We start from the raw sequence: 26,653 nt of genomic DNA on the forward strand, positions 1-26,653 counted from the left end.
TATATAGAAATATGCAAATGATATTTAAATTAACCATGTTTTTTAAATATCTGCTATATACAACCTTAATGCACTGAGGCAACACTATATTTCAGTAAGGCAAAAATTAAAAAAAATGTTTGTTTCTGATGACATGATTTAGGGTAGGTAAATAGGGTAGGTAGGTCGAGATTTTTTTTTATTTTATTATTTTCCTATTTAAAAAAAAAGAAAAGAAATTGCTTGAACCCTAAGACAAATTACTGCTTGGTCACGATAGTATAAAAGAAGTAAAGACAATTATATTTGTGTGAAATAGACAAACATAAAATACAGATTGTAATACATGAATTCAATTTATTCGGTTTCTCTACCAAAAGATACTTTGGCAAGAAAATTGACACGGAAGTAAATTTATACCATTTTACTTGCCAGAATGTAAAAAAAAAAAAAACAAGTTCTTAAAAAAGTTCATCAGGTCGGTAAAGCATAGTAATGATACGTTCTTGTATCACAACCAAGGGTTCGTATTATTAAAGTTTAGGGTCGGCAGTGAAAAACTAGGTGCTGTTAGGTAACCGGAACCAAAGAATGTTTTTGTTTATAGACTTTATAGAAATTATCATTACAGAAGAGTAAGATTTTTGTCAGATTCAGAGAAATGACAATATTTGAATGTTAAATAATGTCTCTAGTTTATGTATGTAATATCCAATTTCAGAATTAATTCTACAGTGTAGATTTGATATGCAATTCATTGAAGTTTTTTTAAGTTACCCAGTAAACTAATATATTAAATTTTAAACATTTCGTACCCAAAATCCAACAATGGCGTAAAGTCCATAAAACAAGAAATGAGAGGTCATTGTAGTCTGTCTGTAGTTGTAGTCTGCCATTTTGGATTCACTAAAAATTAATCTGTCTGATCAATGCATTGATTTGTATTTCAAGGTGAAAAGATAAAAACTTTTCAAAAGAAAACGTGATAGGAAACAACAACCCCCCCCCCCCACACTCACACACACACACACACACACACTTTATAAGGCTCATGTGCTTGTAATGTCCTTGAAAATCCTGGGAAATGGAAGTATTCCTATAATTGCCTGGAAATTAAAGTTATCAAATGATCGAGAAACAGGACAACGCCTTTGAAGTTTGTATATAGATGTTTGAAATTTTCTCCTGAACTGTTTTGCTATTAACGTAGACTTCCGGTATGAATTTGTATTTGTAAATGAGGGTAATATATTATTGTTATTAATATTTATATATTAAACAGGAAATTTTTGATATTTTGTTTTGTTAATTTTGATGCCAACAGTTTAGTTAGTATTCATGTCTGCTATTTTTGCAGTTGATAACATGAGTAAAAAAGTATTTCCAACAACCGTTTTGGATTTCATTTTTTACTTCTAGGAATGAAATGATGACAAGACATTTACTAACTTTAATGAGTACTTCCTACACAAACTAGGTCATTATATCAATGTCAGCTATGAAAGTGTCTTTCCGCTCCAAAGTGATCCTAAAACGTACTGAGCAATATCTAACGACATTTAATGATACAGCACTGCGTGAAGTCATTTTGTTATGGTACGCCCTCTGCCAATACGAATTTCAAAACGTTCGTCTACCGCTTACTCTGAAAGAATTGATGTTAAGAGGTTAAAGATCAAATATTCACTGTACAGGAACATGAGTACTCTGCAATTAATTCTCTCGACTATTCACATTTGTCGCAATTCAACATTTTCCATAAAAAGTTTTTAGAAAATGAAGCTTCTGATTGGAAAGAAATTGTTATGATTTCGATGGGAATGACAATGGCAGTGTATCAGCTGAAAAAAAGTTCAATGGTTATGACTCTAAGAAAGGTATATGTAGAAGGTTTGACCTAAATACATGAAGTCAATTCGTATTTCAGTTACAGTGCATGTCATTGTCAATCAATTGCCCACCTATTTCAGCTATGGTGCACATACCAATTGCCCACCTATTTCAGCTATGGTGCGCATACCAATTGCCCACCTATTTCAGCTATGGTGCTCATACCAACTGTCCACCTAATTCTCAAATTATTCTTACAAACTTAAGATGTACTGGTAATTTATGATTTTTTGGCAGCTTATAGCAGTGTCCTATTGAAAATGTTGTCATTGTCCAAAAAAGAATGTTCAAAAGGTGAAAGGTCAAATAATTTGACATAAACGTTTGTTTTGTTGATTAATAGTTGGCTGTACTAAAGACCCTCTCTCTCAGACATGAACCCAATGTTCACAAAGTTTGGTGACTGTTATCCTTCAGTTGTTTGTGATAACACAACGTAGTCAGTGAATACCAGCAAGTTAAAATGTTGTCATGGAATTATACATGATTATGTCAGACACACATTTCAGGTAGTGCACCCCAACGTGATCAGTGTAAAGAATGTGTGGGTTTATGAGGTTTTTCGGTTTTTGTTTTGTTTTTAATAGCATTTTTATTGGGCTTATTACAAAAATACAACTCTTTCATGAATACAAATGTTTACATTTTGTATTCGGAAACTTTTCTTAAGTTATCAATTTCAAAAACTATCTCCATTTCTTATTATGTGCGTTTCATTTACTTTTTCTAACCACAATATGAAACTCTACAGTCTGGATATTTTGCAAGTATTTTTTGTATGCCATCAAATCTGGTTTTTGTTTTCTAAACTTTCAAATATAAATATAACACTTACCATTGAACAAGAGTAAAAAATTCAATAATATTGACAGTTGTTCATCATCTATTAGGATGATTTGTCTTACATTTGGAATACTAATAAATCCTGCTTTCCTTCCCATAACACATAAAATCCATCCCAAAACTACATTACAAATTCACAATCATAAAATAAATGAATGAAAGTTTCTTCCTTTTTATCACAATAGGTACATTTCTCATGAGTTACCCCATTCTTATGAAAGATTTTGTCAATCGTAACTTTACAGTGCAGCTAAGTTTGAAATTCACAATGTGTAGAAATTACATTGCTGTTCATTATTTCTCTTCAGCTAACTTTAGTAATCCTACTAAAAAACAAATTGCTGTAGCAACTCTTGAAATCAGCGAGAATGAAACAAAATCTAGCCAGCTCAGATTTCTGTTGCAGTAAAAATTCCTTCTCGTAAAGAAATAAATCTGCAGATATGCCAATTTTCATGAATAAAAGTATAATATATGTACATAATATACTTAACTATTAGGAAAGAAAATACAAAGAGAAAATAACTATTATATTAAAACAAGCTGTGTCAGATTTATAGTTGAAATATGAGATTTTAACAAAAGTGATTGTTTTCTATGAAAATACTGAATTGTTATATAAATTGTAATTTGATTGAAATGTGCTTTGACCAATCTATGCTTATGTAATGAGTTAACACTGTTCATGTTGTCACTTGACCATTGTAATACTTTGTAGTTCAGATAATGATATTATGAACTGTTATCGACATTATCAACATTGTAATAGGGAACTTGCAATCCAGACTGAGCACGCTCAGATGCAAAGGACTATGGGATTATCTGTGGTTATTGTAATACCTAATCTGGAGCTACTGATAAAATTAACCTCCCACAATTGTCAGGGTAACTGTGAATTGATTATTTGTGGTTACAAACAGTGTATCAACATTGTTTACAATATTAAAGATCAGTATTTATTATCACATTTCCCATGATGCAACATTCAACATGGCGGGTTTGCACGTTCCCTATTGCTTATCTTTACTGAATATTTGATCCTAAATAGTTAATCTGAAGAATTTGATTCGATGACCACAGGTTTTTTTTTCAATTGTGAAAATGAAGAAATTAATTACTGCAACAATTGGGTAAAGGTAGAAATTTAGAAAATGATGAAGAGTTGCCAATGTGAAGTGATCATAATTTTAAATTATAGAAAATTGAAATATTTTACCAGTTAATTATATTATTCACAGTATTATATTCTTGCAGCCAAGGAAAATGTTGAGTGGCCTTGTCATTACGAGTAGTGCCAAACCGTGAATTCATGTGTTTTCCACCTGAATGCAGAATAGGATTATGGGAGTAATATAATTTGCCCTGGACATGTGTGAAAATTATGAAAAATAATGACTCACATTTTGACTTTTGAGTATTGCAGATGTCATTGTCGTGACAACCAGGGTATATATCCCATAATTTTGGTTTTAGATTGTTCACATGTATGCTTGAAGTATAACTAGATGTTATATGAGTGACCTAAGGGGCCATGTCACTACGAGTCACAAGACAAGTAGTGATAAACCCTTGGGTCACAAGTATTTTCCAGCTGAATGAAGTAAAATATTGGGAACAATATAATTATACCTCCTCAAGCATAATTTATGAAAAATTGGGCAAAATATTGGTGATTTGGAACATTTTGACAAATATTTCGAGCAACCAGTGATGTAGACACAAGATGTCATGACATAGAATGGCTGGGGTATATATTCCATAGTTTCTGTTCATAGACAATAAATTAATTGGATTAAGTATAGTATAAATATATGTAAATGAATCTTTGTGGTGGTAGTGATGATAGGAATTAGACATTTTATGACTAGCCTAGAATTTAGACAATTAGGGTTTTTAAATTTGATGAGATTCAAAACAGCCATCTCCATGAATTCCAGACTAACTGGTTTATATAGCAAATGAGCATACAGAAGAAGAAAACTGCAGATGTGTGGAGTAATTTATGTAAAGTGTCAATGACCTAGTATAAAATACCAATTTAATCCAGTGAAATTATTAAATGTGGATACATAATACCATATCCTGCAGGGCCAAAGAAAAATCAACAGTTCCCGCTTTGGTGAGTTCATTAACCGTAACTCAAAACTGAGAAAACGTGATGTGAAATATTGTTGAATCAGTATAGTTTGACATCCAGTAAATAATTAATTTATCTTGTGAAATTCTCCATGAATGTTATACCATGGCGACATTGAATTACTGAAATTATGATTTAGTTTCTGATTTTGTTTTATGGCAAAAAGAATTATATTAATGTGTGCAAGGTAAATGTGTGCAGTAAATATTTGCACTGTAGAGTAAGAGTTGGACACTTAGCAGTGAATCACCAACCAACAGAGGGTCATTTACAAGTCAAGGTCGTGGAAACTATCCAAGATTTCTCACATCTTTTGTTCAACACCATACCCTGTTACACTGTTTATAAGACAGATCACATATTCCTTTAGGAAGTTTGTCATTAAAAACATGTGGTTTCTTCTTTGTCTCCTGGGTCAGTTAAACTCCTTTTGTTCAATACTTGACTTCAGGATACTGCCAGGATGAAACAGTCATACCACATACGTTGGTATGTTGTCAGGAACTAGGCAGTTGTTTGCTGTCAACTGATAAGAAAGACCTACTATTCTACCAGCAATGCCCTGTGGATGTGAAATAGAGGTATTATCAATAGTCCCAGTAGGTGTAACTACAGTATAAACTTACAATATTTTTAATCTATAGAAAAACAACCCAAAACTCTTCAAAACCTTTCCTAGTCTTTCAAAACAAACCATATTAAATGTTATTTCTGGAAACAAATGAACAAATTGTTTTTTCACTGAAAAAAAACATGGAGGTTCGGGCACCTTACTGTGTATTATGATAGAAATGTAACGTTACTTTTCCAAAAAATAAAAAGGAAGCATTTTATATGTATTTTCCTCGGTAAAAACCAAAATGTTTACTTTTTTATGCTGACTGGGTTTATTTTTTGTGTCATCAGACCCTTTCCAATCACTGATGGTATGGCCAGCAAATATTGAATCAATCAATCAATCAATCAATCAAATTTATATAGTATCAAAATCCAATGTGACGTAATGTTCTATGGTACTGAACAGGAACAACAGTAGATTGTTGTAACTGTTTGAAAGCTCTTACAAACAGATCCGTCTTGATATCCTTCTTGAATTTATCGACAGTGAGTGTTGAATGAAGTTCAAGTGGTATTTTGTTCCATTAGAGCAGTGATGCTCACGAGAGAACACACACTTAGACTTTGTATTATAAACAGTACATTGAAAGAGTGTAGTGACAGTGTCATTGTATATTAAACTTGTCTCATAGTCTCTGCTAAATGTTAGCTGTTTACACTGATACGATTTATATACATCACATTAAATTGTCCAGATATTTTTTCCTGTGAGTATTCCATACAAAGATAGATAATCTTCTTATTGTCAGTTTTAGCTACTTTTTTATATTGCACAATGTTTTCCACCATGCACAAGCTTAATTCATGTTTTAATATTTGGATGAGATTAGTCGTAACTCAAATTAAACCGGTTTATTATATTATTATTGGGAAACCAAGCACCCACATTGAATCTCAACACAACATTTTGATGGGTAGGAGTGATGTGCACTTTACAGTCACAATGGTGATGTGTGTGGGGGGGGGAGGGGTGAGGGCGATGTCCTCATTAAAGTCACGAGGGGAGGAGTGATGTCCTCATTAGCGTCATAAGGGGGGGTTATGTATATTGATCATCTAAATTCAACAGTTTTCTACATAGTTGTGTTGTTTGATGTCGCCGATTGTAAATTCCAAATGTAATACTACATAAACAGTATGGGTTGACCTTTGACCTTTAGATCATTCATATTTGTATCATTAGCTACAGGGGAATGTCAGGTGACTGGTGTCATCTAGGTAATGATGTCATAACGAACCTAACACGTAAACAAAAACAAACACATAACTGCATAAATCACATAAACTAGATGTAAACAAACGTAAAGTTGGGGATTAACGTCTATCCGCCCATCCTTAAAAATAATAGATAAATATGTTGTTATTAGTCACAGCTGTATAATTCAAATTTGTAGAAAACTGCTGTAAATCTAAAACTTCTTTATTTATGTTAACCTGAAAATTGGCAAAAAAAATTGCAGATCAGAAATGTTTGTGTGTACGACATTTATTAGATTTGAATGCAATAACAATTTAATTTTCCAGTTAATTTTGTCAACAGGAAATGTTTCCAAGGTAACTAAAATGTTGTATTTTTTTGTATGTACAATGTTTAAACAAGGTGAATTGTCGCCAAAATATGAAATGTTGTTTGAGGATCAACAATTTCAAACAGAAAATAAATAAAAAGTGTGTCAAAGTTGAGTTTATAAACTTTTTACTCAAGTGAAAATATTTGTATAAAACCACATTACAGTGTAATGCTAATGTCGATACATGTTTTCTATAAAATCACAATTGTCTTCTGACATTGTTAGAATAGTTGATGGCATAGTAGGGATTTCTTGAACATTTTTTGATATGTACGATAAATTACATCATCGGATCATTTATTATATCGTAATACCAGGTTTGAATTCAGTTAATTACAAGTAGTGGTTAAGTGTGCTTCAGTATGTAAAATACTGCGAGTACCTTTTGAATATGAAGCGAAAATTATGCCCAAATACATATGAACAATGGTCTTTCTCATACATACATACATACTAGGTACCTTCATATTTATTTCTGATTTGCTATTTTCTATTTCAAGTGTAATCACGATGTAGGCAGGGAACGTCCCACTCATATTGTAAAACTAATTTGACACACGGATGACATTATTTTATTTTATAATTATAAGTTTCTCGTGACCTTACCTTTTTTCTTTAATTTCTGAAATAAAAATGAAAGATTGAATTTTATTAAATGAGTCCAAATTTTGTTTTTACTTTTTTTGGTATTAAATAAAAATATATAAAAAGTTCAGTCTTACGTAGGAATAGTTTTTTATTTTCTGAATTTATTAACAAATGGATCGTTTTGAAAGCCAAATGATAAGAAACAAAAAATTATCAAATGTTGGTTGATTTGATAACCAGGTTATTTGGTAAAGAGCATAAAATCATTAGATTTTAATATTGGGATGGATAGAAAGAACCTTGCAACATTGTATTCTTGAAGCATAGTTTGTAGAAATTATCATGTTACTCATTCTCAGCATCTTATTTACATATTGCGCCATATCAGAATTTCTATGGCAACGTTTTATTGGATATTATTTTTCATTAGATCGTGACAAAATGTGGAATTAATAAAACAAAAAACGGGGAAGGGTTGAATAAATAAAATCACCTTAATAAATTGTAGGTTACATTAAAAGACAGGATATGTAAAGGGTAAAACTATAACTGTATTAACTACTCTCATAACCACGGTTTATACCATCAAGCCAATGTGAGCTGAATTATTGGAATTGAAAGAACAAGCAGGTAATTTCTGTACATCCAACACCCTCTTTACATGTTATGTAAACAAATTGCTACTTTTATTTATAAGTAATTATATGCTTCTGTCTGTCTGTGGTGTACAGACTGTGTATTATAAATACTTCCAATGAAATGATATACGGTATCCCTTTATGCTAATAACTAACTGCTTGTTAGCACATGAATACCGTATACACATTATTTTGGTTCTCTTGATTGAAATAATTACAACTTGATTAGCAATCGACCTATGAGTTATGTCGTTTCCATGGTTATGAGGACTAGAACTTGATCATATGTTACATTGTGATCAGTGGTGCAATTTTTCATGAAAGACAGACTTTTCGTTATTTATGCTTTGGCTCCAGAAAATATAACCACATTGTATATTCTAAGAAGTTCCGCTTACTATTGGGATGGTTTTGTCACTAGGCTGTCATACAAAAAATATTTTATGATGTATTATAATTTGACAAAGATGGTAACAAAGAGGTAAACTGCCTTCAATGAAATATATCTTTTCCAAAGATGAAATTTGGGTCAAATACAGCATGTTTACTGTAATGTTGTGATACATTGTAGATGGCCGTACTCTCCTAGTCTTTGTAATCAACATTTTGAGGCTAGGAGGTACGGCCAGCTATCAATTGATATCAACAACACAGTAAACAGGCTATCAAAATATGTGAAATCAGACAAACTGAAAATCAAAGGGCAAATTGAAGAAAATATAAAATATCAGATATTGTTGTTATTTGAAACAATAACAGCTGGAAATAATGTTGAATAAAATAAATGAAAACAGACAAACAAATGATGTCAGAAAATATACATTTTATTTTTTTACACCAGCCTACTCTCTCACTGAAGTAAACAAAAACATGAAACTAATACTTTCATTATCACAGAGTTTTTAAAAGGTGTATGATGTTTTTGACGTTATTTTCCATCTGTTTTTACTCTTAAATGAATTTTTTTGCTTTGTCCATTTGATAGCGTTAAAACACTTTTAGGAGATCACCATATGGTTTAACCATACTGTTACCATCTCATTCAATGCCAGTATCTTGGGTGTTAGTATTGTGATGATGTTAGTTAATATGTTACAACAAACGTTTGTAAACTAAACTTGTGATGAATTCTAATGTTATGTTCACTCCAGAATTGTTTGTAGAAACTTACTGGTACATGTCAAAATTGACATCCACAGGAAAAAATTACTTTTACGTTGGATACACTGACACATGAACAAAGTTTTAAAAAATGTTAGCATTAATATTTTTTTGTTTAATCGTATAGAGAAGAGAAACATAATTCAAAATATTTTGTACCACAGTTAAAACAAACTGTCTGATCAGGTGATTATTTGTATAAACTACCAGTTTTTATGCTTTACTACACAATTTAAAGAAAATGAATGTCAGTGCTTATATAGGTTTCAACAAGATGAGTTTATCATAAAATATTTCTACAAAGAAAAAATCCTTGTTTGCATAGAAACCATAGAAGCATGGAAATTTGAATACCAGTACTGTTAACATTAGCAGTTCATAAACATTAACGAGAATGTTTTAAAGGCAGCTTTCAGTTTTATGATTCTGTTGCTATGATGACATAAAATTTAGCATTGGATGTATCAGGATTGAACTTCACCAGGCACTTTTTAGTTTTTATCCAATATGGCCGCCACGAAAAAGAACAAAAACAATGCTTCAATAATCCCAAAACCATATTTCGTATTTGATCTGAAAATGTACCACAATATCACGTATCCATTGTGGTATAGATGATCATCCTTTGGATATGAGATTGTTTATTACAATCATGTTACGTATATCTGCATGAATACAATATACGCTATACTCGACACTATACGGGCTGACTAATCTACACACTGACTACATCTCAATAGAACATCACTGGTGCGTAAAAAAAGACCCAATTCAATAGGTTATTGACCCTTTGTGAATGTTTCTTTTTCATTTGTCAATTACACTGAGTAACATATAGCATTGTGACCTTTGACCTTTCAGCACACCTTTTTCTTTTAATCTTATCAATTTGGTTATCTGAGTCACAATTTTTGGAATACCAAAAGTTATTTTATCATTGTAACATTTTTGAGTAGGTATGTACTTTCATTGATATGTCACCATGTGATCTCTAAAACACGCCTTTTTTTCTACTTTCATGCATTTAGGACTAAATTGCATGCTTCCGATTACGCTCAATTTTAGAATAGGTGGGGATAGGTAGATTATTAGGCCTTAGCTGCCATTATTCATTTCTTTTTTTGAAATTCCTGAAATTGTTCTTCTATTTTGTCAGTAGTTCAATAAAAATTGTTTTGTCAAGAATGTTAACTATGTGATAGCTATTACAGTAACATACAAAATTTTTAATTCATTTGTTTGATCATAATCAACCATATTGATTATAATTCTGCAGAATTGATGATAGTAAATAACTATGATTCACTAAATATGTCATCAAATGTATGAATCTGTTGTAAAATGATTTATAATATCAAAATAACATGCATAAAAATGTCAGTTAGTTACAAGTGTTTATAATACTGCAATGAAACTGTCATTACTTCCAAGATGCAAAACATATTTGATATGCACAGATAGAATTAACTACTCCTGGACCAAGGAATGGTTGTTACTTAACCCTGGATTTACTTGTAAAAAATATGTCTGTCATTAAATGGTGTTTTCTGTCGAATATCTCAGTTTATTGAGGTCAATATATATTTCCATTCTTTGATGATGGGATTGTGATTTCAAATGTAAATGAGCCAAAAATTAACCAGGTATTAAACCCAGGGGTATCAAAGTAACATCATCTTTAATACCATGCACTAGCAAGTTGAGCAAAAAGTATGAAATATATACTCTGGTCGTTCTGTGTCAGAACAAAGTGTGTCTACATCACTGGTTCTGCTGCATTTGGAATATGACTCAAAACATTCAAAATTACCATTACTTTCCCTGATTTTTCTTTGATATTACTGGCAATGGTATAATTATGTATTTCTCCAATATTTTTCTTCATTCAGCCAAAAAATACTTGTAATTTAAGGGCTGTCACTACTCGTCTGGCGACTCGAAGTGACAAAGGCCCCCACCCCACCCGTTCTTTTATAGCATCTCTACATTCTCAAACAGTATGCATATAAAAATAAAATGAAATCACTTTGAACAATGTATTGTTTTATCTTAATACACCCCTATCCCAACCCAACCCATCCTATGAGTGAATATTGCTTTCTTTTGTAGACCCTCTGCAATCTAAAACAGGATACAGACAAAAGATAAATGTAGTGAATTGACCACTTTTTCTATAAACTTTACACTGTTTTCCAATAGATTAAAATGTTTTCACAAGAAGGTAGTAAAAGGAGGATTCCGTATCATATTCAGTACCTACTATATATAGACCAGAATAGAGGGAGAATCTGGGGGCAGATGACTATTGGGATACAACTGTCATTTTATCCGGATGATGCCCAGAAATGACATGAGGGATTGGCATCCCTGTTACTTTTTATTCAGGGAAAATAGTGCTTCATATAATGCATTGAGTTTCTTCATTACTATAGTTGATCTTAAAACACTATCATTATCCAATTAATTTGTGTATACAGAGTCAACAAAACATGTTACTTATTTGTAATTTGTATAATACACAATTATTTAGTAATACTTATTTATCTATTTATTTACTAATGTATCAGTTACTAAACATCATACTATTACTACTTCTTTAATCGTACATTATACAGAAATATAAACACTCTGAGACGAAATAAAGGTGTCATGAATATATTAAAAAGTTTAACACAGAAAACTGAGTAATTAGTACAAACGAAGGCGTAAAAGGCATGTTTACAGCCAAGTCTTTCCAGAAAATCACAAACAAAAAATATAAATATACGGAAACAAAGAAGATGTCTTAAATATAGTGAAAGTATGAAACATTAAGAACTATTTGTTGTGAAAAAAGTCCAAAAGGATTCCTAAAAGCCATGACTGTTTTATGATGAAAAGTCTTCGATACAAAATATAAAATCCCAGACTGTATGCAGAAATTTACTTTATATAGTTTCTGAAAATGATATATCAAAGAGCAGGGGTTGTATAAAGTACATAAAATTTATAGTGTTTATCATTTTTGACTAAAATCCTCCAACAAAAATACATCTCACCATTAGTCAGCACAAAATATTGTTCATGTTTGAATGTTAGGTTTTCCCAAAGTGAAGAATGATTGATGAAAAAGGATTTAATTCAGTACTTCTACATCCTCTGAAATATGACTCAATCTGTTTTATGACTCAAAAAAAGTATGAAAAAACTCTGATGTAATCAAAGTAATGTAGAGAAAACAGTCATTATTTTTTTCAAAATGCGTAACATGTTGTCAAATTCTTTTGAAGCAGGTAACTCTCTTAAATTTTTCTTGAAAACATAGTGACGTAAAAAAAATAACAGGTAAACAACTTGGTGTACCTTAACGTAAGTCCTTTTCGAAGAAATATTGATGTGTTAGTGTTCGGTTTATAGTGCCGTTATGACGTGAGTGGTGTATTGCCATATAAGGAATGTGTGTCGTCATGCTGTATAAACAGCTCGAGTCATAATTCAATAGCCTGAGGTTCAACGACTGAGCTGATTGAATATACAGTCACTGATTGGTTGTTGATATAAACATACAAAGTGTAGTGACCCTATCAGTTTGAACTTCTGACCTTTTATGCTAATAAGATGAATAGCTACGTATGTTGTTATGGTCGGTCGTCGACCAACCATTTCATATGGAAACATAAACATTCAAAAGAAATGTATATTTTGAATTGATGTGACTAGACATTTTACAAAGTGAGCTTAACGTACGGAATACATAACAATTATTTTTAGCAGTGCTGGAAATAATGCAAATTAGATGTAAATTTCCAGTAATCTATATTAGAATAAAATGGGGTAAACAAGGTAGATTTCTCATGGGGAATTTCAATATTTTTGTTTATAAATTACAAATATATCATTATTAATGCATTGTAATGTTTAATTATTAATATTTGAAATTTTCTTGGGAGAAATTCTTTGTATCATGTATTTATACTTATATATTTATGGTTGCCATCACAACCATGTTTTGCACATTCCCTTCAGAAAAATAAACCTAACAAATAGATGAATAAGAGATAATCTTGGTAAATCCCAGTGGATTAAGAACTAGTACAACTATTAAAGTTCATCCAAGAACATTACAAAAAGAGTTTATGTCTTGCTATCATTAATTTTAAAATAGTAAAGTATTAGTAATACAAAATATCTATTGACTGTTTTGAAAGGAAAAAACAACTCTGCAAACGGCAGGATGTCGATTCTTTGATGAAGGGGAAAATTGAGATAATGATGACATCTTTGTAGTAAATAACTTGTTAGAATGAATGTTCATGGACCTTGGGTTCATACTTTAATAGTAATGACATTTCTACTCGGAGTCAAAATATTTGCTGCCAAATGTTTTTGAGTCTGCAAGTAGAAATGTTATAATTAAATATAAATAACTTGTTTTTATCAAGGCAAACTCAAAAAAAAAAAAAAAAAAAAAAAAAAATTAATAGCAAAATCACAAAAGACAGGATATTATTTCATGTAAAATACAGTACCAAATATTGAAATAAACAAACTACAGATAAATATTTTACTTTTATATAATCAGGAAAACCACAAGCAAAAGAATGAATCAACAAATTTCAGATTGGAAGAAAATTATGTAGTTACAGAGAACATGTAAAAGCACTACATCTTCTGTTTTGCATGAACAGATGGAAGCAATTGCTGTGGGCAAATCAGTAGTTTTAATGATGATCATTTTATAGTATGGGTGATGAGATATTTTTATGTCTAATAGTAAGTGTCATTATTCCCACAACTAAAAATTTAGACACCTGGTGTAAATTTTAATTATTCATGATATTTTAACTATATTAATATTGTAAACAGAACAATACAAAATTATTCACAAATAGTAATATTATATAAATGTAGTAATTCAAAACCATAAAGCTACATTACTTTTATAAAACTGAATGTTTCAAAATAATAAACGAGTATAAATGCAGTAATTAAAAAAAAATTATAGTTATTAGAAACTATGATTCAAAATTATATAGATATTAATAATGATAGCTGAAAATAGCGTCTGGCTCACAACTTTTGACTGATATTTTGACCCCAGTAATAGACAAGGGATGCTGTAAAACCTGCCTTCTATTTTAATTTAGAGCACAACAGAAAATATGGAGAACTCAGGTCGATTTTGCCTATATTACATTACTACCCTTGGCAACATACAGACAGAAAAATAGACACAGAGAGAGTTTAAATTATGTACAATTATATAATCAGTCTCAGAAACATTAATATTAATTATGTATGAAATGTAATTTTAATATCAACTAAAATTTTCATAGTCATGTGCCTTTCTTCTGATAGACAAAAAAGATGGCCATCAAAAAATTTCAAAATATTTAAAACTTAAAATTATTGTTTGAATTTGTAAAAGGAGTACAAAATAAAATAGGCCAAATCTGTGATGAGTTATTTACATCAATTGGCTTTTCTTGAGAGGTTTGATTCCAATTTTTTATGAATTTGTAATTGATACTTTGAAGAGGATATGAATAGTTTACTGAAGTGGCAGGTGAGGTTTCTGTTTACTATATAAAGATCTAGACACAAACTAAAACTATTATATTGTGATAGATTACACATGTCAGTGATAATGGTGCCTTGGTTTTGTGGAAATAGTGTGTGCTACTCAAGAAAAATAAGCCATAGAAATGCCACCCTACTGTGAGTACAATTAAAACCAACATCCATTCCAATATCCGTTCCAATATTTTACATCAAATAGTTTTGCTTGTGTTCATGTCAGTAAGCCTAAACCTAGATTTGCTATTGTATAATTATTATTCCTGCATAGTATCACTTTCTCGTATTAACCAAGTTGTCAACAACAGTGTGTGTTGATGTCTGTATTTCTGGGTCACGTTGACATTCCCGCAGTGCCCTTTCACTTGCCATGTCTATCGGGCAATAAACAAGCAGAATTTTATGATCACTCTAGTAGCTTAATAATAAGTATTATTTCAGCTTTTCAGAAACAATTTCTGGTTCATTTTGATATTAGCATGCACTTTGTGTGTGTTTTTACAGTGTAATACTGCCAAATCAACAAATCACATTTATGAGCACTCAGCAATTTCCTAATTAGTATTACTTTACTATTTCAGGTACAGAAATAAATTTCCGGGTCAGTTTGACATTTTCACATATTTTCTGACCTTTCACATCAAAATATTATTAAATCAACACCAACAAGCATATTGTCTTAAGTACAAAGACATTAGTGATAATTTTGTATAAATGTTTACTATTTCTGAAAGATGTGCCAAAATATCGAGTACTTGTTTCAAACATGTTTACTGTTTTGTCACTACACTTCAATTGAAAAGAACTGTACAGATTAGTCAAGTATGGCCAATTCCTTGGCTCAGGTCCAGAAAATCATAACCGTGAAACCGATCATATGTTTTAGGAAAAAAGAGAAACATCCAATATATCAACTTTGTTGTCATCTCAATGAATGAGAATATCCACAGATATAGTTGTTATAAACCTGATAATTACATATAGAATGATATCAACTTCAGAGGGGACATGTTGTTTTGATAAACCAACTAGATTTAGATAAAGTTCACTGAACTTCTTGTCAGCATTGTGTGACTGCAACTGTAATGCATTATGTTGGGGGTAATAAAATTACGTAAAAAGGCAGAGAACCTGTTACAGGTTCATAAACACTTCAGGTTAAATTGAGTGAAATGTGACATAAATAACGAAAATATGTTTCAACGACTGTGTTTTTAGGCCAGAGATTAAAAAAAGATATACTATATGTTAATTTCTATGAATACAAGTATAAAGACACATCAAATTTCACCCAGTTTATTTAAAACACTCAATAATGTAGTTTATTACTTTACGTATGAATATTGAATATTAAAATTATAATGCACTCCGTTTGGGTTCAAGTCCACTTTTAAAATATAATTGTTTTTGATGAGATCTCATTTTGTGAAGAATATCATTTAGAAGTGATACTTAAAATGTCAAGTTTCTTCTTGTCCTTATTCATCAAGATGTTATTATGCTCAAACCCAATTTAATCATTTTGACCGAATAAAGGTTACCATGGTAACTGTTTCTATTATACAGAGTTTGTCAAAGTGACATGTTCATTTCACAGCTGTGAATATTATGCCATTTATTTCCCTGACCAAGAAGAGATCATATATTGTTGGTATGGAAATTAGTTTTGCATAATTTGGTTCAGTATGCATAATATGCAGGAAATCAGAAATTTGTGAATTGGCATAGTTTCCCCCAAAAATACAATTTATTTTCTCAATTTAAACAGAAAATATTTAAGAAAAACAAAAATTTTCATAAAGTTTCTTTATAATTGTGGAAGTGTTATAATAATGTTTATTTAATCAATGAGTACTTTAGCCACTGGCCAATTTGTACAGTCTTGAGAAAAGAGAAATCATCTAAGTGTCAGCTGATTATTTTTTTTTAATTCCAGCAATGAAATTGTTTTTTTAAGAACTAGTTTCCATATGTAAAAATATTGCTAAGAAATTTAAATACACTATACAGATTACTATACTTAATACAAACAAGTGACAATTTTTTTTTAATTGAGTGATCATTTAATTGCAATTACATATATCACAATTGCTGTCTGTTACAATTTACCACTGATAAATGTTGGTACAGTACACCTAATTAATTACTTTTTGACCATAACGAAGCTGACATGGGGGTTATCTAGATGTTCATGGATCAAGGCAGAGCAAGGTCATTTTGAAAAGTTACCAATATAAAGAGTCATGACAATGGCTTTGAAAGGAAGGCAACATTGTTACATTTTTATGCAAATAACAATAGATTTGCATATGGAGTGAAATACATCACTAGTCCTTTTGTTATGCAAATACTGTACTACTAGTCCACAGTGTGTATTCACAGTGTGAAATTGGCATATGTTTCAACAGGAAAGGTAGTCCTTTCGTTGGAGTCAAAAATGAATATTTTAACGAGTGGGATTTGTCATAGGAATCTAGGCATAGTTAGTATTATGTCATTTTGAGCCTATGAACAGTCTCTGACAAGGTCAAACATCGGAGTCTAATGGCTGGTTAAATTGACTAAAGAAGCCGACAAACTATAAAAACTGACACAATCGACCTTCAAAAGTGATAAATTATAGGCGGTGCTATTTTCATATAGATTACACTGCTTGTAGCTATTCCTACACATTGATATTTAACTTTGTTTTTGTTTGAATTTTCAGTAATATATCAATTCATAAACTTAGTTTGACTTCTTCTTATCCTCCTCTTTTCAAGGTCTTTACTTATTATATCAAGCAAATATTTTATTTTTTGACAATTTAAAACTGATAGATATCATGTGCTGTATGTTTCTGGTTCAGTTCTTTGGTTACAAGTACCCATCGTTATCATATTATGATTTATCTGCATATCACCACATGTCTACGACGAGTGTATCCAAAATAACCACAAACCGTGAATAAAAAACAAAATATTGACATAGGTTTGGTGTCAGTATGTCCTACATAACAAATTATATGGAATCGTTTGTGATTATTTCAAGATCAATTTTAATAATAGTTTATCAAACAAAGATGGTTGTGTTTTACTTTGTGAAAATGATGCAGTATTGGAGAGTATATGACTAACTAATTTGAATTAATATTTTTGAAAAATACAATAACATATTGTGTGTATGTACAATAGAATTTGCAACTAAAGTAAAAAACACAAGACAATTAGTTTATCCAAAACAACCCCAGATGAAGATTGCCAAGTTTTGGAAATTTCAGATATTTTGAAAAAGTCTTTAGGAAACGTATTAATTGTTACTGCAATGACAGGTTTGGTATTTCAGTAGAAAATAGTCCTTATCCTCAAATGTTAAAATAAGAGTTTGTTTTCTACTTTATCATTTGCATGTTGACTAGAGGCTTGATAATAAAATGAGAAAAAAAAGTTGTTTTTTTCAATAAAAACGGTTTCAAGTCATAAACAAATTTCTTAGTTGTTATCAATGTGTTAACATATTTGTTTATTTTTCTACAAATCATAGAATAAGTTAAACGAAAATTTCAAATTTTGAAAAAACAATTTCTATATATTGTAAACATCTCTGTGATGTATATTTGTACTTTGTATGTAAGTGGAACATTTTGTTTATCTTCCTATTTCTTAAATTTAACATATTTGATACAAAACATAAAAGTTGGTATTTCTAGAACAAATGTCAAATTAATGATAGTCATCACATGATTTCACATACTATCAGTGACATGCTCATGACGGTGTCTGACATAACAGTGTCAACATGAATTGGGGAGGGGGGGGGGGGTTGGCCTAAAACTGAATGAAGTTTATTGAGCTTGTGTGACATTGTGCGATTGTCCCTAATTTTCATCTTAAACTGCTTGCAAACAGCAAATTACCACGACATGATAGATTTTCAACTCTTGGAAGTTTCAGTAATTACTATTACTATTACTAACACTAATGTTTATTGTATACAAGATAACAATTAGATTTCCCTACACTACAAATAATCAGATTCTACAAGATTAAAATCAGATCCCCTTACATGATAAAAATCGGATTCCGTACAAGATAAAATCAGATCCCCTACAAGATAAAAATCAGCTTATTAACCTTTACATGTAGGAGTTGAGTCTAACGTGATTAATCTAAACATATTGTAAAAACTTTCTATAAAAAACTTTCCATATTATTTGAGTCCCTATACTCCACTAAATCTAAGCAAAAGATTTCTCCAAATAAACTTTAAATAATTATATAATTAATACTCAAATTTAACTTTTAGAAAGTAAAATCCATGTATGTAACTAGATATTGATTTCATAATATTGAAATTGTAAATTCTAGCTTTTATTTGATATTTTTAATCAGACCACATGTATAGCTGAAACGTGACTCATACTCAGGAAATATGATTGCTTTTGCTAATGTTTAGTAACCATGGTAACAGAGAAGGGAGATGTAAAACTTGTGTAGAATTCTATATTTCCTACATTTATTGACATGGGAATCTTGGTAACAAAGTGGAATAAATTTGGTTAAACGTGCATAGATTTCCATACTAAGTTGTACATTAATGTTGTTTGGGAAACCATGGTAACAGGGAATCTGGTTTTGATGATGAACCCTGAAAAAAACCTACAGATTATATCAAGTTACTACTTTATTAAAAAGCATTGAATGTAGCACTATCAATTGAATGCAGTTTTCACAGCTGTTAAAATATGTAAATCTACCAAATATATCTGTCAGTTTTGATAGGTTACCAAAAGAACTGAAAGTGAAACTTATAAATAAAATGGAATTAATAGTCTAGTCGAACGTTTTTATAAAAAAGCTCTTAAAACGTGATAACAGAGGTGGGTGAATTATATTAAATTAACATATTTTTCTAGGACATTAATTAAAGCCTAAATTTGATTGCGGCAATGATAAAGCCCCAAAGTGTGTGTATCAACAGATTTCACTTACTTTACATACTGCCTATAAGCTAGTATTTGATCTTTTAGAGAACATTCAGGAATATTGTAAATAGGGTTATGGATCAACGTGAATGCATTACTTAAATATGTGAGCACAAAATGATTACGTTTAATACATGATGAGTGGGTAAGGCCGTAATCAATGACAGAGTGAGTGACAGACATATAAGAAGTACAACCCATCTAGCTCTCCATACACAGCTAAATTGAGGCTATATTCCAAGGGAACAATTCTGGTAATCACTTCACATTCCCTGTTAATATTGAATTTATATTTTGTGTATCGATTTCATCATTGTGCTCGTCCAGTAATATTTTATGCCACCTACATAACTTGATATGTGTCTCTCTTCGGGAAGGGTAGCTTAATGTTTCTGAAATGTATATTTGTTACCGCCACTATCTAGGTATCTCGTTCAGATATCACAACGTGTTGGTCTACTATAGGTTTGCCACACAAGATTTTATGAGGTCAGCTCAGTATATAATGTAGTTGTCTTTTATGCGGGTATCTATGCAATAATATGTCTCAATATTATTTCTCTTCCTTGTTTCTTTAATTACTTAAAGATAGCAATCTCAGATTTGAGGTCTATACTTGGATATGAATATACTTATTAGTTTTTTTTCTAGTACATGTTTTAGTACATTGTATTAATTATGCAATCTTGTCATAAACCTGTCCAATAATGATGTTTGCAAAACATGTTTTTTTATTTTTTCCAAAATATGATTTACATATACAAATTCTTTGTTGTGAAATTCATACTGATATTTGTAGCCAATGATAATAGTTATCTTCATTAATTTATTATATTTCTGAATTAGATCATTTTTTGTTCTTGGTGTAAAAGTTAATATTGTTTTAATTTCACTGACTTGAACGTCAAATCTATATATTTATTGACATTTCTGTAAATGCAAGAATCAGCTAGTCTGATTGGCTACTTACTATATGCAAATGACCAATCAGCTAGTCTGATTGGCTACATACTGTATGCAAATGACCAATCAGCTAGTTTGATTGGTTACTTACTATATGCAAGAATCAGCTAGTCTGATTGGCTACGTACTATATGCAAATGACCAATCAGCTAGTCTGATGGGTTACTTACTATATGCAAATCAGAATGTTGAATTTGTGATTAAACTAATAAGCCCTTGCAATAAGCTGAAAGATTTGTAGTTTGCAAGCACTGCTCAACATGATTAAAATTGGGCTCCAGACTTCCAAGTTTTTCAGTTTCAGTACTTAAACTTGCAAACTGACAATTTTTTATCCGTCAGTGATTTATCACAGTACGATATATTTTGAATTGAATTTCATAATTGTACAAATGAGAGCAAAAAACATTGTCATGAACGCTCATGCAAAAATCATGAATTTATATGAAATGTATAATATGAAAATATGTACGTTTGATTTATTATAGCTATGTTGTTGTATTTTTATTTCAGCTTTCTCCAGAAGAAATAGAACGGATAATGAGTGGGGAAGAATTCGTGAAGGAAGATTGGAATTACAACAATGGAAATAGTAGTAACCTCAGTCCAACACGCAGTGACGGTCTCTCAGAACAGCCATCGCCAACAGTTTCAGACAATGTGGAGATCACTTCGTCCGACTCTGATATGGCTACTCGTTTCGATGGTGACTATCCCGGCGTGGAATTACACTCGTACGTTCAGCATATTGAGCAGCTTATGTATCTAGAGCATCAAGAACCGCTTAAGCTGCCGTTTACGTTTCCTGAGGGACATACAATCACACACGCAGAACTGTTTGAGCTTTTGTGTAAATTTGCTGATCAAATGCTTTTTTACCAGACCGTTTGGGTGAAGCGACTGCCTTTCTTCCGCGAGGTGCCAATCAAAGACTTCACCCTCCTGCTTGGCAAGACTTGGCATGAAATTCTAATCTTAACCGCGGCTACCAGCCATCGCCGGAAGCTCTTCAATGAATTGTCAAGAGTAACAATGAGATACCAACCAAGTGAGGAAGAGTTGAGACACTTTCCTCAAGACGGGATGGAAATCATGGAACGTATGGTTGTCTTGGCATCCAAATTTCATCAAATACAAATCACACCGGAAGAATATGTATGCATGAAGATCATCAATTTCTTGAATCCAGGTGAGTTTACTATGTATTTATTCACAAAGTTTTAAGAATATGTAGTAAACTCAGCCCTAAATGTATGGCAAGTCAGTGTGTCTGTCATAAAACTCGAAGTATTTTTCAATGTACAGTGAATCAAAATGCTTGGTATCAAAAGTGAGGTCAGCTTCAAGGTAAGACCAATCAGTGTGTCATTTATGAAAACCTAAACATTTAGTAACAGTCTGTAGATACGATAAACCCTATTGGCTGAAGAATTTCTAGGTAACATGGTAGAGTATTGTCATGATCCAGGACATATTTCTTTTGATAGATTTATTTGTTTTCTCTGAATTATCAGTTATCTTGTAAACTGTCACAAGTCACAACTACTATCTCATTCTTAGGGTTATTGTCACATGATGTGAGTATAGGAAATCATTGGCTATTTATGTTCGGATTAACCTTTCCAGTATCACACACCTCAATCTTTTGGGTGTTTTGGCCTAAACAAACGAAGTTCGTTCATTGAGCTTATGTGATCATTCCTAACCAGAAAATGTTCAAAAATTGTGTTGATTTTTTTATCTTTTTTTTATCTTTTTATTTCAAGACGTGGAAGGATTAACAAGCCCTGAAATTATTGAACAAATCAACAAACAGTACTGGTATGCATTCCAAGACTACACAGAATCTCGCAGCCGTTCTCATCCGGGGCGTTTCCGTGAGTTGATGATGTGTCTTCCCGAGATACGCTACACAGCCAGCAAGATGTTAGACATCCCCATTGAGCAGATGCCACTTCTCTTCAAAGCCATTATGCATGCGTGTAACATCCAAGTACGAGATACGCCATATCCAACACCGTAAATAGCTGAGGATACGACAATTCGAGTAAAGATATCTCCAAACATGAGAGATAACTTACAAGTTTAGAACCCATATATGTGGGCTCTATGTCTTTGGGTGCTTGCTTTTTATGTATTACAGAAATATCTGCAATCTCTGCTTACTAGCTTTGCCGATTTTTTGAGAAATATATTGCCGCTGTTTTAAAGAATAAAATATGTGAGCAGAGATCTCCTTGCTTTTGAAAGGATGGCTGTTACAAATTTATTTTGGTAAAAAGCTTTCTAGTTTTATAGAAATGGAAGTTTTGCAAGAGGAAACTTATTGAAATGAGAAATGTTTTGATTTGCTGCAGCTGTTGAGAAAGCCATTTGGCCTCCACAGGTCAAAGTTTATATGTCAAAGGTCAAGGGGCAAGTTATGCAGAGCCCTTCCCCACCTGACTACAGAAATGTGTCTTTTTCAATAGTACATAAAAGAAACTTTAAATAAACTGATAAATGTTATTATTTAGAGTTTAGATATACATAAAGAGTCAAAAGAGTTGCTTCAGAGAGTCAAGTCACGAATGCTAGATTTAGAGTGGCTTTTAGAGGGCTCAATCAACTAGTGCTGCAAAAATGTGACGGTGTACATAATTATATTATTTATTTAATCATGGTGACAATACCATTGCTATGGCAACCACGAAGACAGTAGTTTGCTATAGCAATCAAGATAATACATTGTAAAGCATATCAAGTAAAAGTTTTTGCAACTTTGTTTCTGCTGTTCAGTATTTCTTTGTTTTTTTTAAATAAATTAGTTATAAAACCATAACAATCTTCACCAAAGAGCACATTTTGAAAGAGAAACTGTCAGTATGCTGCAATAGGCCTGCATTTTTCTAGCTGACAGTTTGAAAAAAAAAGCTATGGAAAATAAAATTTCTCAAAATCTGATCATAGTAAATGCTGCGGTAGAAACTAGAATACAAATGTTCAAAACAATGTATTAAACAGGAGGTGTATTCTTATGCAAATGTATGGATGTATTTTTAAGCATCCAATTTTTTTTCTTTTTCAACACTAAAAGAGAGTACATTAGGGGGATTATTTAATTAGTGGTGCCCAGGTTTATCATTCGCAAAAACAAGTGTTTATGTGTGTTCACTGGTTGTCCATATTTTTATCTAGAAACTTAAGATGAATAACAATGTATTGAACAGCTTTCCTAAGAGTCATTAGATGACAAAACTTTTGCCAAATTTCCACTTATCCTTTCCCTTGTTTCTCTGTGCCAAGAGAAGCGCAGTGCCTATATTCATTCATTCAAAGGAAAACAATTTATGAGTTACCACCATCTTGGATTTTACCCACAGTACTTTGTAATGTCAAAGGTCAAGAGTTCACAGTGTTTGGAATCGGAAATACTATGCCTTATATTTCACAAATAATTGAAATATCAAAAAGAATGATGTTACACTTTTCAGAAACAATGGTGTTCAATGCAACCTCAGTAATAACGTCAGCGAGATTATTGCATTCCATTCTCCCATGAATAGTGTGACCTTTGACCATGCAAAGGATCGTTGGAAATCCAATATGGCTGACATTTTTCAGCACAACTGAACTTATATGGTTCAGTAGTGCTATAGTCATGGTGTGGTGTCTGTCTGTCTGTCTGTCTGTCTGTTGGCAACTTAAACTCAAAAACTGCCAGACCAATTGCCTTGGTATTTGATGGGGACATTACTTCTATCATCTAGTTGAGAAATTGTTCAAAGCAAAATAATCGCATCACAGGTGTGTGATTTGGGTCAAAAAACTTAAACTCAAAAACTACTGGGCAGATTGATCTGAAATTGGGTGGGAACGTTCTTAGGAGTGTGTAGGTTAAGACTTATTCATACTTAATGATTCCATCAATAATATGCAAGTTATGGCTAAAAATGTGTCTTTTTGGTCAAAAATCTTTAATTCCAAAACTACTGGGCAGATTTTGCTGAAATTTAATGGGGATGCATTTGGGGGTATATAGATGAAATATTAAGCACATAATAATCTCATTAGCAGTATGCAAATTAGGTGAGATGTTTCTAGAAGTGTTATTCTGCAGATTTTGTTCAAAACATTTTGACACAATTGGCCCTAGCAACAAGACCATGCCCATAGCAACAGCCAAATGACCACATATATTGCAAAGATAACAACAGGGCTGGATAGGCAATTGGATATTTGTTTATCTGGATAAACACTTAAAAACTGTACAGTTGAGCTACAACGCCATTGATGCTATTTTTACAGATACATTAAGATATAAGACATCTGATTATTTGTAAATCAATACACAAAGCTTTTCTCTTTTTATACAGTGAACCTACCTAGTAATAAGGACATTGTCAAGTGTAGAGAATAAAGCATTAGACTTTATTATTACTATTACAGCTGTACTTGCTATCAAAAGCAGTATTGTTGGAGTGGTTTAGGTATCTCTGCCAGTGTTTGAATGGAGTACAGTGTCAGTTTGGACAGAACTGATGCAGAGTTAATATATCTAAACCTTGGCCAATCGATGTTAGATAAAATAGTCTTAATCTGCCTGTCTATCTTCCCCAAGTTAAGTTGTGTATCCTCCCCAAGCCCAAATGCAGCTGTCAGAATACCAAATTTAACCCTACATTGGTACAGGCTTAATGTTGTTTTTAAAAGAGAAATCTATGTGCCTCCCAGCAGCTTAACTTTTATATGATTTTAACATTGTCAACTTTTTATGTCAATCATTTTGGTATTGTTCAATGTGGCACAAGGTCTATTCTCTCGTATCTCTGTCTAACATTGATATAATTAAGCAAAACAACATAAAAAAACAAAAAAAAAACAATATGACAGTAGTTTTTATGCCAAACGTAGCAATGACAATTCAAGTGTGGGTTTGTGAAACAAACCTGCAAATTAGTATTCAGACTTTGTTTCAACTTTTTACATCACTATAATCAGTAATATTGGGACATTTTTATCATTGGCTGTTTTAGAACGGCCTACCAATGCTCCAAGATGTTAGCGTTGCTTACAAAAACCTGTAAGTGTATACCTCTTTGAGAATTCAAGGTATATATCCATATTCACTCACACAAAACACACACATACACAATAACAAAATTTCATGTACAACAAGGTATGGTTATTATATATTGAATCACTAATACATTCTTTGGTTTTTGCCTGCATGTCTTATGGTTGTGCATAGATCATTTCAGTGCAAAACCATTTTCTACTAAATTTCTTGATTGCAACGTATGGAAAATAGGGGGGGGGGGGGGGGGCTTTTTGGTGTTTGGTCATCTTTTCAATTGACATTAATCACTTAATGAATGTGTAAGTATTCCATTCTGTGAAATAGAATTTTGTCAATAACATTCATTCAGATCTAGCAATCTCTAAATTTGTAGGAAATGTTTACTATTGAGTAATCAGAGGGTTAAATATATTCACCATACTTGTATTCTGTTTTCAGTTATAAGAAGTAACTTTCAAAACCTAAAGCCGACAGTGTGAACACTTTCACTTCAAGCTTTTCCTGGCTAAATGCTGCATATAAATTTCATCTTTACACGTGTGCAAATATGGAAATTTCACTACATTTTACTGTTGCAGCTGATAAAAAAAATGTACATCATTCTGCCGAAATTTGGACACATTTTTACAATTTTCTGACAGAGTACTGAAGCTATACATAGTGTATACTATTCTATTGACTAACAAA

General features: G+C 31.7%; 1 protein-coding gene across 3 annotated transcripts in view; it reads left to right on the forward strand.

Annotated features, from left to right (window-relative positions):
• The window catches only part of LOC144440865 (nuclear receptor subfamily 6 group A member 1-like), a 172,829-nt gene extending 146,637 nt beyond the window's left edge, over positions 1–26,192 (forward strand). For all 3 annotated transcript variants that reach the window (XM_078130299.1, XM_078130298.1, XM_078130297.1), the window contains 2 exons: positions 21,421–22,096; positions 22,674–26,192. In XM_078130299.1, coding sequence (XP_077986425.1) covers positions 21,421–22,096; positions 22,674–22,930 — 933 coding nt within the window. In that variant the 3' untranslated portion in view covers positions 22,931–26,192. The remainder of the gene's footprint in view (positions 1–21,420; positions 22,097–22,673) is intronic.
• Positions 26,193–26,653: the final 461 nt, after the last annotated feature.

The sequence above is a fragment of the Glandiceps talaboti genome, chromosome 10, assembly GCF_964340395.1.
Source record: "Glandiceps talaboti chromosome 10, keGlaTala1.1, whole genome shotgun sequence".
NCBI lineage: Eukaryota > Metazoa > Hemichordata > Enteropneusta > Spengelidae > Glandiceps > Glandiceps talaboti.